General features: G+C 41.0%; 1 protein-coding gene across 4 annotated transcripts in view; it reads left to right on the top strand.

Moving 5' to 3' along the window:
* FSTL5 (follistatin like 5) overlaps positions 1 to 17,622 on the top strand; it is a 3,721,575-nt gene that overhangs the window by 3,164,293 nt on the left and 539,660 nt on the right. For 3 of the 4 annotated variants that reach the window (XM_069631359.1, XM_069631358.1, XM_069631361.1), the window contains exon 11: positions 4,736 to 4,762. The exons of the other annotated variant lie outside the window; for it this stretch is intronic. In XM_069631359.1, coding sequence (XP_069487460.1) covers positions 4,736 to 4,762 — 27 coding nt within the window. The remainder of the gene's footprint in view (positions 1 to 4,735; positions 4,763 to 17,622) is intronic. 4 annotated transcript variants of the gene reach the window in all.

Here is a 17,622-nt window from a genome sequence, read left to right as displayed (position 1 = left end):
ATGTACTTATGTGAAAGGGTTGAAGGAGAGCACCTGCCTTGAGTTCTTATGAGACGAACAAACCCAACCAATCAGTATCAGTAATACCATACGAAGCAGGGCATAACATGGTGGTGTTCTCAGTCAAAGGAAAGACATCTTCTGGGATCTAAGCCAACTACCACGTGCTACTATGTTGCATGAATAAGGTGGTAGGCCATTCTGTCAGCTTAGCTGGAGGCAGAGGGATATTCTCCCCTTTAAAAGCCAGCATTCTTAAGTCTAGGCTGGAGGTTGCAAGGAACTTGCAACACGTTTAAGGTTGCATGGATACAACACAACTTTGCTCAATCATTAGCAAATCTCAAAACATTTTATTTTGTCCAGTGTCAAAAACACATGCAGTTACCAGAGAAAAAAGTCACACGTAAATGAGATTTAGGTGCACACATTTGCTTTTATTCATTCTCTTTGGTGTAAGTGGGGGTTTGGGTGTCTAGCTTGTGCATGCAATTGACTGCCAGCTGTTATGTATTGCATGCAAGTGTTTCAGGTTTGGGTTAGTGAATTCACTGACCAAACCTAGGAGAATGTTTTTTTTTCATTTTCTTAAACAAGGGTGAGTACCTCTGCCCAAGAGGGCATTTTTTATATCAGGATTATTTTAATGTGCAATCGTTATAGGATGACTTATTCCCTTTAACCTACCCATTCACTTCTTAATCCTATGGCTTTCACAGGTCTCAAGTTATCAATCAACTGTGGAAATGTGTTCACTTCCACAGTGTTCTCTATTTTGCACAGCCCACACAGCACAGGAAAATCATGTATGCATTTTTATTAAAGGTAATCTCCCTCAGCTTCAAGTACAATGCCATTAGATGTTATTCATAATAGTAAAGTACCATTTCATATTAACTTGCTATTAATATTAATGTATGCATCACTGCACTCTCTACACAGAATGTTACATTTTACCAAATGCAGTCAAATTTCAATAGGTTTTAAAATATCATGCAATTCACTGCTGCATTTCATCTAAAATAACACGAAGTGCTCTATTTGGAATGAACGCCTCCCAGTGCCCAACATTACATTCCCTACCAATCCAGGGACAAATCAGGGCAATAATTCTAGGGGACCTATCTAATTGCATTTTGGGGATTATTTGTATATTCACTTTGAACATGTTATTTTAAGGTTTGAAGACAGCAGACACACTCAAGAGTTCTCATGGAAGACCCAGCCAGCAGGCCTGCTCTAGTCCCTCCCCCTTTTTCCAGGAAAGCAGGTCTGCCTTTGGGTAAATCGATTCAGAATGCCTAATAGTTACATCCAATCTTCCATATAGGGTCCAGACTCATCACTCCTCCACTAGGGACAGGTGTTCTTCTTCCCTTCTATGTAGCTTTTGATCCAAAAGTCAGAATTCCAGCCAACTGTGTGTTCCTGCTCTTTAAAATGTGCAATATTCCCATGTGTATGTCACACTATTCAATTGGTCAAATATTTCCAATAGTCTGTGGGTAACCATACTTCCTATAAATGTGAAACAAAATAAACTGAGGGACAGGTTGCTCTTAATAAATAGGAATGCAAGGTCATCCTATTCCATAATTCATGGTAGCAATCTTTCACCTTAATGGAACATGGATTTCTCAAATTTGTTAACGTATGCAGGCATCTTGCTATGTGTCCGATCTATTTCAGTCATTTATTCATAGAGTTATGACTATTAATAATTGGCTTACTTATTAGAAATTGCAGATTGCAGGACATTTGAACTTAGACTCATCTAATTAGGAAGAGTCTCATTATGGCAAAACACCCTCGCTCATTCTCTTACATTGTAGTGTTGTCTATTTATCCCTAAACAAATTTTTGAGTGGAAGTATAATGCACATTTGAATGCCCCCTTTTTTTCTAATGCAAAAGTCACAGTATTGTTTATGTGGATAATAAAACCAATGCTAGGAGGCTTCTAAGCCAATAATTAAACTGATCTGCTCAGACAGGGCACTTTTGTTTGGGTTCGCATTAAGCTGTATCTTGTAGGCATGATTATCTCCAATAATGTCAAAAGTGACAATTTATGGCAATGAAATCTATTTGAATCTAGGATTTAGAAATGAAAGGAATCGATAGTTATGAATGAGCATAACACACTTCAGCTTCTAGTGATATATTAGTTTGTATTTATAAGGTCTTTTATTTATTAAATGTAAATTGCAAAGGTGGATGCTACTAATCAATTTGGATGGCCTGTTCAGACTGTCTTTTGTTTTGGGAAATGTTTGGGTTTTTCTTGGTATAAGGCAAACACAGGTTACGCGTTCCATATGGTCAAGACTGGTCGCGCACGAGTCTTATCTTCCCCCACATCGTAAACTGTATGCAGAGCTGAAGTGAAGTAGTTTATCAGTAATGTCAATGGAAAAATAACCAACATTGCCCAAAGCCAATTCAGCGCATCATATGTTTCTGTGTGTCTGAAAGGCCTATTCACTCCTGTAATGATGATTTGCAGGCCATTCCCATCAGACTTCATTTCAATAAAATAGTGAAATGGAACTGGATAAGGCTTCATTTTGAGCACATTTCAGAATTTTAGTTTATACAATGACACAAGAACATATAGGCTGGTTTTGTCTATCATGGAAGTAAGTAGCTGGTGAAAAACGCAGATAATTAAATTATGCATTATTTTGGTATATATCACTGCACATTGAGGCAGTTTTCATGTATCCCACTAGTTTCCATCAATTTCATGAGGCGGCATCTATTCACTTGCTTTGTCAGTGAAATGTTTTGTCATAAAATAAATTATATGTGCCTATTTGAGTGTAGCTTTTTAGTGACTCTTGCTATAGTTGCATGTTTGTGGGTTCCATTTATGGAGACAGTGGTCTGAAAAGAGGAGAGAGAAGGGCAACACATTGTAATTTAAGCATTGTACAGAAAATAGCAATATCTACTGAGGAGCTGTAGGAAGTTTAAGCGTGGGTAGATAGAGTTTACTAAAGATGATAAATGCTATGTGACAGATGGACCAAATATGTTCGTGGGACTCAGCTCAGGCAATGTACATGTATGTAGTAGAGACTGTAATAGAGACTAGATGACAGATGAAGAATAAAACAGAAAACATGACTCTTTGATCTTGGTTATCTTGTGCAGTTTGTACATTTATTCTGCTTATCATGTAGGATCAGGTGCTGAGTAAATACCACAGAAAGGATGTACTGCAAAACATTCCTTGTCACCAGTACAACACTACAGTTACCCTTCAAATGTCACACTTATCGTACCCCACATTGCTCTCCAGGGCCTCCTGCCACAATTGCAAGAAACTTGTAAAATGGTTTTACCTTCATACACCTTTTTCTAATTCCGACCCAAGAGAGCTGAAAATATAAGAAACAAAACATGTTGTATGTCCTGAATGACATGGGCGAGCAGGACAGACCCGAGTAACATGGTGGGGAATGTTATAAATCAGTAACATACTGGGGAATGTTAAAGATCCTTTTGGGGGATGGCAATACTCTGCAGTCCCTCTAAGAGGGATCCCTTGTCATTTACCACGAACTCAAACTTTCCTGTGAACACCTGAAAAAGTTCTAAAAGTCTTAGTTACTTTAACCTCCCAAATTTTAGGCTGTTCACGTTTTTTCCCACACTAGCTCACTCGTTACTAATACACAATGCAGGGCCCAAACCACTTAAAAATAGCACATCATGATTTAGGACAATAAATATAAATGTACAGTTTTCTTTCCTTTCATATTGAAACATCTTTTTTTAGAAAGGATTACTTATACATAAATGAGTTCTATCGCTATATAAATGTGTTCCATAAGACTGACTCTCAAAACAAATATACCAGTTAAAAGAAATTCTAGCACAAAATCGGTGATATTTTGAGAAAGTGGAATTATCATATGTATGGAATGAATACATATGAAAAAACACGTTATCGCAATTCAATTTCTGTCCTAAGTTATATTAAGTGAATATTCTTTAATAGCGCCACGATTCCTCCGGCCCGCTGAACGCTTTTTAAATCTAAATAAATAAATACATTTCAGAAAATGCAATATGCTCCAAATTAATGATGATATGGAGCAACAGTTTCCAATCTGTTCAGGTAATCTTCAGCAATTATTATATTCCAAAAGGAGAGTGTGAATGGTTAGATGTCATAATGTTACCTGCATTTTTCCAGTAGAGCTTGGGACTCTAGTAAACATCCGAATACAAGAAGGAGTCCTGAGAATCTTCAGTAACACATGCTCTTAAATTGTGTTGGTTCCATGCTCATTAGCTCTTGTTGGGACCTCGTATCCGTCATTTGAAAAGGAATACACACAAGGCATCCTCATGGGCATTCAATAGAATCCAAACTTAAATTTGGAGGTCACCAGACCAAGCCTTGTACCACAATTTATTTTCCAAAAGTCCACAACTAAACCACTGGGCCAGGAGCAAGCAGCATGTGTGCAGCAAACACAAAGGAGTTTATCCCTAGGCGGGTCGGCACGTCCATGTTTTGCAAAGCGCGTCCTGTGTTGTTTACTTATTCTAAATGAGCTTCTTGACTGGGGCCAAACCTCTGCCACAGTACTTTAATTTGGAAAGCTTTTCAAGTTTATGCTGGATAGGGACATGGAAACCATCTACTATTGTATTTGTTTGAATTAATTGTTACCACTAATTGATACATATTCTCTCTCTCTCTCCTTTTTTCATGCTGCAGTGGCAAACATATTATGGCGAGAGGAAGGTACTAACTCGTAATTGTTTTGTCTTCATAACAGATGTCATGATTGAATATTGCAACATGTACATGTTTTAAAGTATTTGTGAAGTTAGATTAACAATGCTTGTGGTTTCTTCTTTGATTACCTTTGTCAACTTACTGACGATGTGGGGGCTTTACTTACCAGGGTCCAAGAGTCTGTTTAGAAAAATGATACATAGGCTGCAAGTATATGAAATTAATTATGAAAGGAAGCATGCATTGAAACATGAATTTGCTGTTGAATGAAAGCTCACTTTTCTATACATTCAAATGATCTTCAGCACTTTAGCATTTTTGAGAATAATCAAACTTGTTATCCGCTCACCGAGCAGTTGATGATTAGTTATGTGTAGTGTCTCCTAACATTATTTTATATTCACATTTGGGAGGCGAGGTAGATGAGATTCACTGCTAACCAATAAGCTTGAATGTGTCGCCAACCTCATAGTATTCGCCAGCCTTCTGATCCCCTTTGGCAGTGGGAAGACGCCACCCTACCTCCTCGGTTCCAGGCACCAGCAGTCAGATGCAACCACCCTGTCACATTTGCCCTCCGATCCACCCCTCTCCCCCACCTAACTCCCCCTATCCATTCACCCCCATCTGCAACTCATGGCTGCACTCTTGCGCTCACTGCACGACGGCTTGCCTGCCTTTCCCCTACTCCTGAAGCTGCCAGCATAGACATGGAGAGGGGATTACTAATAGTTGCCTTTTCTATTATCCAATTTACAAAGCTCCCATGTGCTCAAACGTGTAGTTTGACCTCCTAGAACATATTGCAAATAGATATACAAGAGAACTGCAGCATGATGGAACTTCCAAGAGCTCATGGGCTCAGTGACAACCTAGTCTGATGCCCAATCCCTCAATTCAGAAACAGTGAGAGGCCAATATCCTTTAATGAGCCATAGCAAAGGAGATGCTAACTGACACAAACATACTAAAGAGGTTTAAAATAAAAAAATAAAAATGCTTTGAAATATCTAGATTCTATTGCAAGTTATTTTTTATGTTTTTTTGTGTTGCTGGTCATTGGACAATGTAACCTGAAGAGATCGATGAAAGTACTTTTAACTTTTGTGCTCTGATGGTGAATAAGCTATTGTCCAGCTCTCAATGAAAAACGGGAAAATGAAGAAAAGGACTTGTTTGTGAATCTGTGATTGTTCATATGATCTACGCTCAGAGACAAGCAGGGCAAAGGTGCATCACAGTCTTTGGATTGTCATAATGTCCTTGAATCAGTTTAATGGCAGAAAATAAAATTAAATCAGGAGCGCCCAAGAATGTTGTCATCAGGAACATGGATAAGAGAAGTGGTGAGATGAAGTGAAATGTATACGCCGAAAGAGGTGATCTGTGGAATGCTCACAAATCACAGAAGCTTTCATGGCAGATCAGGTGTGGGACGTGCTTTCGTCCAATGCCAGTGCCAAAACGCAGAATCCAGGCAACAGGTCAGTCTTACAGAAGCTCCTTCTTTCAGTTGTTTCAAGTGGCTCTCGGCTGAGTTGGTGACTTCTTGGTTTCTTCGTGTCATCTGGTAGCATTCAGGTAAACAGACTTCGATCAATTTTCCACTGTTTGTGTTCACACAACAATGTGAAGAGAGAACCTCCAGTGCTGGATAGCATCAGCGGAATAATACAACAGTAACAAAGACAATATATTATGTCCATGTGGTAACAAGGCATTGGGGGCAGGCCACCATGAAAAAATACTCCAAGACTTAAGGGCATGCCTTGACTTTCTTTGTGGATATCCTGACTCTTGAGTGGTGGTGTTTACTTATCTTTCTATGAGCAACTAAAGCTTCCCCAGCTTTGGCACTCACCTATCTTTCAAAAGTGTAGCATTACAAATGTATCACGTGATACACACTCTGGATTCGGAATGTGCATAACAGATACCCTGCATTTTCCAAAATAGACCTAGAGTGGAAACTGATCAGTAGAACCATTATTTATTCTTTAGGTCCTTTCACAGGCTTCTGAGACTGGAATACAGGAATAGGAAGATGGCATTTTCGCCAGGATGGTGTCACGGGCAGGGCACTATAATATGGAGGATACATGCCCCTTTCCACGGTGCATATTAAGAGAAGCAATACAAGATTACACAATATTAACAAGAAACTTGATAACCGGGCTCTTTGCAATATTCGTGTCCACTGCATCAGAGAAGAAACTTTAATACTCTCCTCAAAACCCACGTTTGGTGAAACATTTCTGAGAAAACAATGTTCTTGGAAGGATTTTAGAAATATGTTTATTTTCATTCTAAACATGAAGCTATTTGAGGGGGCCACTAGAAAGTAATACAATTTGCACATGGGTGACTTTGTGTGGAAACATGTGAGTCAGAGCCAGGCCTGCACCCATCATGCAGGGGGATATATGAACAGATACAGAACGTTTGTTTGTTTGTTTGTGTGTTTATTTATTTAGTATAGCGCGCAAAACCCAGAGGTAACAGGGCGCAACAGAGAACAGGAAAGATAAGATTACATAAAAGCTTAGTTGCAGGATAAGGCACACATGGGTATAGAGCATAGCATTACATTACATAGCATTACATTAAATCTAGTGAATGGACATATTTACATGTATACATACAGTTAATTACATTTTGCCAGATGAGTTAAGGAGTGTACATATAAACGGTCAGGTTGGCTATGGGCTGTTAGTGTGAGAGGGCACGGTTCAGTCATGGGGAATCATTGGATCGTAACCAGATGAGAGTGTTTTGCCTAAAGCTGTAGTAGGATTGGTCTGTTCTGATGTTGAGTCAGAGGGCGTTCCAATGTTGGGCTGCCATGACAGGGAAGCTACTGCCGCCAGTTTTCTTTTGCCTGAATATGGGTACTTGCAGACAGTAAGAGTTAATCATTCTGGTGGGGCAGGTCGAGTTTTTTTTTTTACTATTCTGGATGCGGGATGGGGGGGCTGCACATTTGAAGGTGAGTGATGCCATTTTGAGTGAGATATGGTCTCAGATTTTGAGCCATTTGTGTTCTCTTCTTTTGTTGGAGATGTGTTCCTTGGAGGGTAAGTTAAGGGCTGTTCTGAGTGCATTGTTTTGCAGTGTTTGAAGTTTGTTGGTTATGTATTTGTTGGCTCCTAGGTACATGGCATTACAATAATCAAGTCTGGAGAGTATTAGGGCATTGGCGATGATGATGCAGCTAGCTTGGGAGAGGAGTGCTCTACTTGCCCTGATTAGCTTGCACGTGTAGACGGTCGAGGATGCTAGTGAGTTTATTTGTTTTTTTTAGTGACAAGGCTGAATCTAGACGAAAGCCTAAGGTTTTCACTCTTTTGGCAACGGTGATGGTGTTGCCATCAATGTTGAAAGTCTTGTAGTTGGAGCTGAGTTTTTTTAGATTGGCGTTTCAGCCGAGGAGCAGGATTTTGGTTTTCTCATCATTCTGGCCATCCATGCCTGAATGATGAGATATATTTTGTTTACCAAGGCCGTATCTGAATCAAAGTTGCCCGAAAGGGGTATGAGGATCCGGGTGTCATCTGCATAATTGGTGTATGTGACACCCAGTCTGTCCAACTTGTCAAATAAGGGCTTGGTAAAGATGTTGTGGAGGGTTGGGGAGACACAGGAGCCCCGGGGTACAGCACAGGTTATTTTGATGGGGTCTGCTGAGGTTAGTGAGGAGAAGACTCTCATAGTTCTATTGTCCAAAAATGATGGATCCAGGATATGGCCTCTTTCAAAAAGTGGGCAGCCGAGGCCAGGTGTTTGCATAGGACTGTGTGATCCACCAGGTCGAAGGCTGCCGATAGGTCGAAGAGGAGTAGCGTGGCAGTGTTTCCTTTGTCGTTAATCTCATTGATCTGGGTTTTATGATCGATTAGGGCTGTCTCAGTACTGTGCTGTGGTCTGAATCCAGATTGGCGGGCGCCTAGTAGTTTGTGAGTTTCTAGATATCGCTGGATTTGTAGGTATGCTACTCTGACTATTATCTTTAACAGGAACGGCACCGTGGTGATGGACCTGTAGTTGGTGGGAATAGCGGGGTCTAGTATTTGCTTCCTGAGGAGAGGCAGTACCCAGGATTCTTTGAGATTACTTGGTATGGTGTTGAAGGAGAAGGATGCGTTGATCAGTTTGGTTATAAAGGGAGCTAGGTCCCTGGCAGCATCCTTGATTATCTGGGGTGGGCAGTTGTCACCTTTGCAGTTGGATGGTTTGAGTGAGGCTATAACCCTTTCTGTTTCTAGGATGGATATTTTAGTGAATCTGAAAATATTCGGGCCTGATGGGTTAATTATTTTGGCGTGATTGCTAGGATATTATTTGTTAGTGGTTAGGGAGTCTTTTTCTAGTGCGATTTTAGTTTGGAGAGTTTTGATTTTGCTAGTTAGGGTGTTTTGGACGCTAGTGCACCATTGTTTGTCTTTAGTTATTTTGTCTGGTGGGGATATGGGGTATTCTAATTCCCTTAGTATGGCAATTAGTTCCCTGGTGTTGGAACTGGATTTTTTGATTCTTTCATTGAATAGGTTCTTTTTTGTGAGTTAGATTTCTTTTTTGTATTTATTCGCGAAAAGTTTAAGTTGTATTTGTTCTCTTCTGTGGGGGTATTGCGCCATTGAGTTTCTAGTTTCCTTTTACGCATTCTCAGTTCAGGTGGGGGGTGAACCAGGCATGCAGGTGCGCTTGTTGTTTGCTGTTTTGCAGTTTTAGAGGGGCAATGATGTTTAGTCCTTTCTTCATAGCATTGTTGTAGCTTTCTGCTAGGCACTCTAGGTTCAGGTTGTCGGGAGAGCATTGAGGGTTGGCAGTAGTAGTGGTAGGAGATTGTAAGGAGTTATGTTTTTTTTCGCTCTAGTGGGCAGTGGTGGTGCCATGATTTTTTCTTTACTGACTTCTTTATTTAATGATAAAGTGAAGTCAATGAGATAGTGGTCTGCCCAGTGCTGAGGAGTGGTTTTGGTGATGGTGGTATCGCAGTTCAAGGTGGCGATCCAGTCCAAGGTTCTACCTTTGTTATGGGTAGGGGTAAGCACTTTTTGGATTAGACAGTGTTCAGCTAGCATGTTGGCTATAGCTTGTGCTGGTTTGTCATTGGGGTCGTTCAACCCAAGATTCAGGTCGCCTAGTAATAGTATTTGGGAGGTGTCTTTAGTGTTGTTGGCTAGGAGGCTGGATAAGTCTGCCTCGAATGAACCAATGGGGCCAGGTGGTCTGTATATTAGGTAAATGGTTAAGGTGCGGCAGTTGGAGATAGGCAATTTGTCTCTGAGGAGCTTGCAGGATTTGAGAGGTGATTGAGGCAGTGGTTTTAACTCGAGGTTTGTTTTTGCTATGATGGCTAGGCTGCCTCCTCTGTTATTGGGTCTGTCCATTCTGATTATTTGATAGTTTTCAGGGATGGCTATTGAAAGTGCTGGGCCTGCTTCTTTGTGCAGCAATGATTCAGTGATTGCTAGGAGGTCGAGGTTGTTTGTGGATGAGGTGTTTGCTATTTCTGAGGCATGGACCATGAGGGATCTAGCGTTGATCAAGGCTCTGGAGAGAGTAGTTGTGTTGGGTGTGTCCTGGATTGTTATAGGGATAAGTTTAGCTTGGGTGGAGTTATAACATGGTGTATTTAGGTTAGGGCAAATTTTAGGGTGTCATGGGGTAGGTCTCAGAAGATAATTATGGATCTTGTTATGGCAGATGGGCTTTTAAAGACAGGGTTATCTGACTCGAAGCCTGATGTTTCTTTTTGTGGTCGGACAAGGTACATTTTCTGCTGTGTACATGGTTAGTGCTGCAGACGAAATGGTGAGGTGTAATAAGGGTATTGTGAGGTACAGTAGAGTGGTCGTTTGATTCTTGCTGAGGCACATTACATGGTTTTGGGACACAGCAGGTAGTATAGGCAGGGCTAATGTAGCATCAACAACAGTAGTGAGGTGCAACTAGTATAGGCAGGGCTATTCTGGCAGCAGCAATAGTAGTGGGGTGCAACGACTGTAGCAGCAACAACAGTAATAAGGTGCAACTAGTATAAGGCAGGGCTATTCTGGCAGCAGCAATAGTAGTGGGGTGCAACGACTAGCATCAGGTAAGGCACAGCAGCTAGTGTAGGCAGGGCTAATGTAGCAGCAGTAACAGTGGTAAGGTGCAACTAGTATAGGCAGGGCTAGTGTAGCAGCAACAGCAGTGGTAAGGTGCAACTAGTATGGACAGGGCTAGTGTAGCAGCAACAGCAGTGGTAAGGTGCAACTAGTATGGGCAGGGCTAATGTAGCAGCTACAACAGTAGTCAGATGCATCTAGTGTAAGGCAGGGCTATTCTAGCAGCAGCAATAGTAGAAAGATGCAACAACTAGCATCCGGCAAGGCACAGTTAGGCACAGCAAGGCACAGCTAATGTAGCAGCAACAGCAGTGGTAAGGTAACTAAATAGGACTTCCCTTATATCAGAATGTTAGGAGATCTGTATTTAAGAGATTGTCAAGCAAGGTGCAGCAGACCACCCCGAGGGGTTAGTGTATTGAGCACTGTGTGGTCGAATTGGGTAGCAGAATGCAAACAATATAGACATTTGTATCCTAAGAACAACAGAATATCACATTATTTCAGCATAAATGCCTATTGTGGGCTGGGGAGGCCATGATATGTGCTTGCAGTGTACACTGCTAGCAGATAACAGAACGAACTGGTAAAACAGAGATACAATGATGGGAAGTTCTAGGTCCAGTATTTGAGATTATGTCAGCTATGGTACAGCCACCAAAGTGAATAATACAGCTTTTGCAATGATACGAGCACAAAACACAAGCGCTAGTGATTATAACTGTTAACAAGAGCAAGTGAGGTTACATATTGTTGAGCCGTATTGAGGGCAATGAGATTAAGCGAGAGTTAATTGATCACGGGCGTGCCGTAGGGGAGAGTGACTCAAAATGTTATAGCAGCTGGCAACAATTAGCGGCAATGAGTGGACAGGACTCAATGAATGTGAATACTTTTGTACGGCACAAGACAGGGAGTAGACGAGTGGCAGGGGCCGAGATACCTTGAAAGCGCTTCTTGGGATGTGCGCGGAATAGTCCTCAGTAGACAGGCAGGGTTTCTGGCTGTCGGCTGGCAGGCATGGACAGGCTAAGGACAGGAAGTAAGCCTTCTCTCGTGGGCCTTCCTGAATGTGCGCCGGCTTCGCCTGCCGGCTGCTGATTGGAGCAGAAGTAAAATCTGCTGGCCAATCCGGATGCGAGTTGATGGTGAATAATAGGAAGTCAGGCAGTCAGGCAGAGCAGCATTGGATGTAGTTAAACATGCCGGGCGGCCATTTCAAAGTGTAATACACCTCGTGTGGGGCAATGGCAGCGCGGGGGCACTCGGGCCTTAGTAGCCACGGGCGTGCACATTGGAGGGCAGTAAATGATTTACCTTGCTGATGCAAGTGGGTTCCTCATGCAGTGCACTTAACGATGCACAAGGTAGAACGTTGCAGAACGGCGTTATGCAGCTAACGCTCGTATCTCCGTTGTGTGGGGTTCAATCAGGAGCATGATGAACCTGTTCCTGCAGTGTTCGGGAGCTCCTGCGCCACCCAAACAGAAGATGTCTATTCACAACATCAATTTCAGAATTATATAGTGACGTGTCTTAAATAATATTCTTTAAAAATAATCAAGATGAGGAAATGTAGGGAAACCAAACATTGTATTTTCTTTTCGATCCACAAAATCACTTTGTTTTAGATAGATATCCGTCTCTGTTTTGTTGCATGGAAAGTTACATAGGTTGATATTTTGAAACTATATTAAAGCTCCTATGCATCACTTTGATATTAGGTATTAGGTATTAGGTTTAGAGGTAAGCTGGTAATTCGACTGTGAGTTCCTCCAGCACGTTTAGCAAATTAATTGAGAAGATATTCTGCATGTTGGATTGTAGGTCCCTAAAGGGCCCTCGGAAAGTGAAGTTATAAAAAATGGGTGCAGCCTGAAACTTGCAATACGAGTTTTTAGAGCACAATAAAAAAGTGACGTTCAACAAAACCAGTGCCTTCTGGAAACTGCAATGTGATTTGCTATAACACATTACAAAGTTGCAGAAAAACAGTGCATGCTAAATATTGGAACAGAAACGAATAAAGGCACTGGAGCAAGTGACAACAAAAACGAGGATTGCCTGCTGGAACTCAGTCAGAACGTCTGAAGCATATTGAGCAAGTGAGAGCAAGTGGGAGATAATACGGTGTAACACGTCTAGCAAAAAAATATGCCCAGTCAAATGTAAGGTCATAACTCACAAAGCAAAATAAATGAGGGAATTGTCAAAGAAAAGGTGGAGCGGAAGGCTCTGTCATTCCAACTCTGAACACTCAATTCATTATGCACCTGGCAAATATAGGTATACATCATCCACCTTGTATTAAATATTTAAATTATTGTATTTTTGACAACATCATTTCAATACATGGATAACATACATTATGGTGTCAGGCTCCTTCGCCAAACACTCTACTTTTGTGGATAAATCATGTTTTTCCTTTCACCAACATATTGAAACCCGTCAAGGAAAAGGAAGACTGCAGGGCCCAAATAATTCCCAGCATTGTCATGTTTTACGGGGCACCTTGATCACCTAAGTGTAATGAATTTCACTGCACGGTTCCAGCAGGAGAGTTAAATATGTGCTTGAGGAACTGTGGTACCAATTTAAAATATGGTGCCTGAGCCATTCATTTCTGACATAAAAGAACAATGCAACAATACAGTAGCCTCTTTAGTCATACACAAGGAACTTTGAATACATGTATTTCACAAATTAGTTTCCTTATTGCAAGATCTGGTATCTAAAAACATAATTCACAACATCATTTTCACAACTACAAAACATTCTTCACGGGTTAATGTGCACAAGACAGACTGGCATTTTTGTCATGCCATCTGATCATCAATTCTACAACAACATAAAGAGATTTTTTTTAGAAATTGGCATTAATTATTAGACGCCTTTTTGAAGAGCAGCTGAGCACTTACACAATGTAATTTCTTATTTTAACAAGACTTTAGACAAGAGAAACATGTAATCAAATATGAAGAAACTATATAGGCAAAGAAGATAAAATAACTTTCTGACTAATTAGTGTATATACGCAGAAACACAAGGTAGACACGACATATAGAGGCTTGCTGCAGAAGAAGTCATAACGAGGCTATGGCAGCCACGATGGAAAGATGGACATCAGACTCGTGTTGACATCATTCAAGCTATCTCAGAGACAGACCAGGGCTGCAGAGTCAGGAGATGCTGAAAAAACAGCTTTGTGTGAGGAACGAATAGGAGTCTATTGGTCTGGGATCAATGATGGTACATCAAGGATAATTGCAAGGCTCAAGGGAAGTCAAAAGGATAAGCTATCTTCGTAAGAAATATTACTCTTAGATTAAGGAAAGAAGAAAACATCTTCAAGAGCCAAGTATTGGACAATCAAGGATGTGAAAAGCCTATGTAATGTGGAGTGAGTAAGTCTAGTCTCTAGAGGCCAAGAGGAGTAATGGCACCCAGCATAATTGAAACAAATAGAATCAAAAAGCATTAAATAGTGATTCAAAATGAACACACTTTCGTGGTCCCCTCACATATGATTCAGAAGTCGAAAACAAGGGATATTCATTAAGCTCAAGACAAAGCTTATGGGGTACCGACACTCCCTTAAAATTCCCAGAATAGAGGACAAGGTCAACTACAAAACAGAATCATTGGCTTAGTGTCGGTGGGTGAGAGATGATGGACTCATTGGGAAAGTGGTGAGTAGTGTGACATTACTCTTTGCACCTATGTTCCATTTTTCTTACATGCTGCTAACAAGACGAAAGTCCAAGGTTGGACAAGCATGCCATCCAATCAGAGGCTCTATGTAGCAACATGCTATACAATGTTGCATGGGCCAATCTGCTGTTAATATTCTGCTATAATCTGTATTGTACATAGTTAGACGTGGCTCATGGCGTGTTCACCAGATAAGGGGCATCCAGTATTATTACTAATACATACATGATGTATAGGTATATATGTTCCCTTAACCAATCCCTCCCTTCAATAGGTTGATCCTTAACCAATCCCTCCCTTCAATATGTTTCACAGTTTGCCATGTAGGATGATGTCATGGTTGACACATATCAAGGTATACAACCTTTGCGCAATCAAACTTTGGTGTGAGTGTGTGTGTGAATGACGGTTGGCTGTTGACAAGATGGCCCTACTTTATTCTATGTTGATATTAAAGTAGTACTTTGCCATATTATTTGCCAATTATTTCGGTCCAAGATCATTATTGGTAATTCCATCTAGGACACAGGATGCTTCAAGATGCTGGAGCACACCTCGAGTAGTATACCCTATGCCCAATGATCCACTTTTACTTGGTTTATTAAATCTAGTACTTTGCCTAACTGTGAAAAGTCTGAGTCCCATCAATTGCACGTTACCTAGAGCTATACATTAAACACATGTACAGACATTGTTAAACACTATGATTAGGGTTATCATTCAGTTTGCAGTAGATACAACCAAATTGGATTCCATATTTAACAGAGGTGGTTTGAATCTGTGGATAAGAGCATGCCTCAGGTTCATCATGATATAGCTGACAAGTATTGTCAAACTGATCGGGAGGAAGCTGTCGCTGTGATGATGGGCAGTGAGGATATTGATGAAAGGCAGGTTTCACCTACCGTGTTCATCTTCTGTATTAGCATCATTCCCGTGGCCAGCAGAACATCCTTACAGAACTGTACCATTGCATCAAGAACCTGTTGGATCTGTAGATATTATACACAGGACAGGTAAGTCTCTCATTTTGAGGGACATTCGTACAGAAAAGTCTCAAATGTCAGCAATTACTGACACAAACTTAAAGGGTTTTATCTTGGACAAAAGGAACCTTATTATAACAAATGTGGAGAAGCCAGGGAGGAACAAGCATAGAGAGGCGTTAAGGAATACATTGTTAGCCTGGCTACACCAGAGAGTAGGGCGTGGATGTATTAGAGTGCAGGACCCAACATTTCTCCAGAGAGTCCAAATTGATGACTGGTGTACGTTGAGCAATAGCGACTGTATAGTTAGATGGTTTGGACAAAGTAGTCACCCTCAATTTTTTAATGCAGAAGCGTGTCTAATGTCCCATGCAACCTGAAACTCGTGTTTGATTTGTTAGCGGTCTCATAGTCTACTTGAACGTTTGTATTAAACGACATTAAATTAAATACAGGGGCACAGGAACAAAATAGTAAACCTCAAATGTGGGCTTACCATAAAAGCCAGAGAGATTTAAACTCAGAGCTAATCTACTTGTTTAGTCTCTATTTTTGCGGTGTTAACACAATAGTAGCAGCCCTTTCTAAAGAATGTGCCATCGACGTTTGCAAACTTAGCTGGCATAAAATGTGCTCTTTTATGTGATATAATGTCCTGCATATCAGCAAGCCACCTCCACATATTGATTTGCTTCCCAGTCATCAATATGTATACAGACAAGTAATGGTCTCTATGATGGGGCGCTAGACACAAACTATTCTCCAAATATGCAAGGATTACATTTACCCAACATGTGATATTATGCATTGCTCCACAGTGTAGGCATTAAATTCCATCCCCAAAATGGTAGTGCACCCTGAAGAAATGTGTGGAGTGTAAGTTTATACTTAGTTGTACACTCTTTCAATGCTTCACAACAAGAGTGTTGTTAGTTTAGAGGATTGCCAACAGTGGACGTGTGAGCTCTCCACCTCTCCAGCATTGCTCTATCTGTATAGTGCAATTGGATTGTGGTAGCTTTGTGGTTGTGTTGGCTCTGGCCCTGTTCCAGAAGACGATTCAAAGCATGAAAAGATGCAAAACACAGAAGATCACTGTGCTTAGCTCCTTGTTCAATGAATCATTTAACTCTAAACGTTTCATTGTTGATTCCACTAATCCTACTTGAAACTAGCTTTATATAACATTCTTAAGGGCGATGTTCATTCATACTTTCTGCATTGCAAGTGATGAGCTACCATGCTTTACTCTATAGATTCCTCTTACTACACAGTCACTGTAATGATCGGGTCAGAGATGCACTTCAAGCTGACAGTGTTTTATTTTTCAGTTGCCTGTACTATAAAACAAATGCAGTAATGCATCGTAATGATGGGAATGGCCCTCAGGTTGTGGATGTGCAGTGCTGTAAAGGATGTTCTGATGATGTCCTAGGCGTACAGCTATGATCTGTGATGTGAACAAGGTGAAATGGAACATGCATGCAAAATACTGAATTGTGACTAGTAAGGACCGGGCAGATGTGGTCTACACTGATGAAAGGGCCAACTCACCTGAATTCTTTCAGAGTAGCATTTCAGAAGAGAGGGCACCTGCCTGGTAAGCTGCAGCCAACATTTCTAGTCATGGTTTATGTCTAAGGGGCACCACTTATTGCCCAAGTCCCATAGTTACCATTGAATGGAAAATGTACACATATTTTCTACAAGGAGAACATTGTTGTTTGGGTTCTGGTGGCTCATGTTCAAAGCCTGTGTGTGACGACACCTGAAAACTCCAGAATGTTATGGGCAGAAGTCCATAACATTCCTCAGCTGTGTCATTCCTCGGATGTTGGGCTCCATTGAGTTCCACCGAACTAGAGTCGCTGACATGAATATTAAAGATTGTCATTGAAGTAGGCACACACCCAAGAATGAGATACAATGTTGAATGGGATAACCTGTTTTGCAGTAAAAGTATTTCCCAAGGATATTTGCTGCCTGACAATTTCCAATGTGACTGGGGAGCCTTGGGTGCTCTTTAAATGGCATGTGCTACAATGAATATGTGAGC

This window comes from Ambystoma mexicanum, chromosome 6q (assembly GCF_040938575.1).
Source record: "Ambystoma mexicanum isolate Mex_15411 chromosome 6q, UKY_AmexF1_1, whole genome shotgun sequence".
Classification (NCBI taxonomy): domain Eukaryota; kingdom Metazoa; phylum Chordata; class Amphibia; order Caudata; family Ambystomatidae; genus Ambystoma; species Ambystoma mexicanum.
The sequence above is the reverse complement of the archived record's forward strand: the minus strand, read 5'-3'. Positions and strand labels throughout refer to the sequence as shown.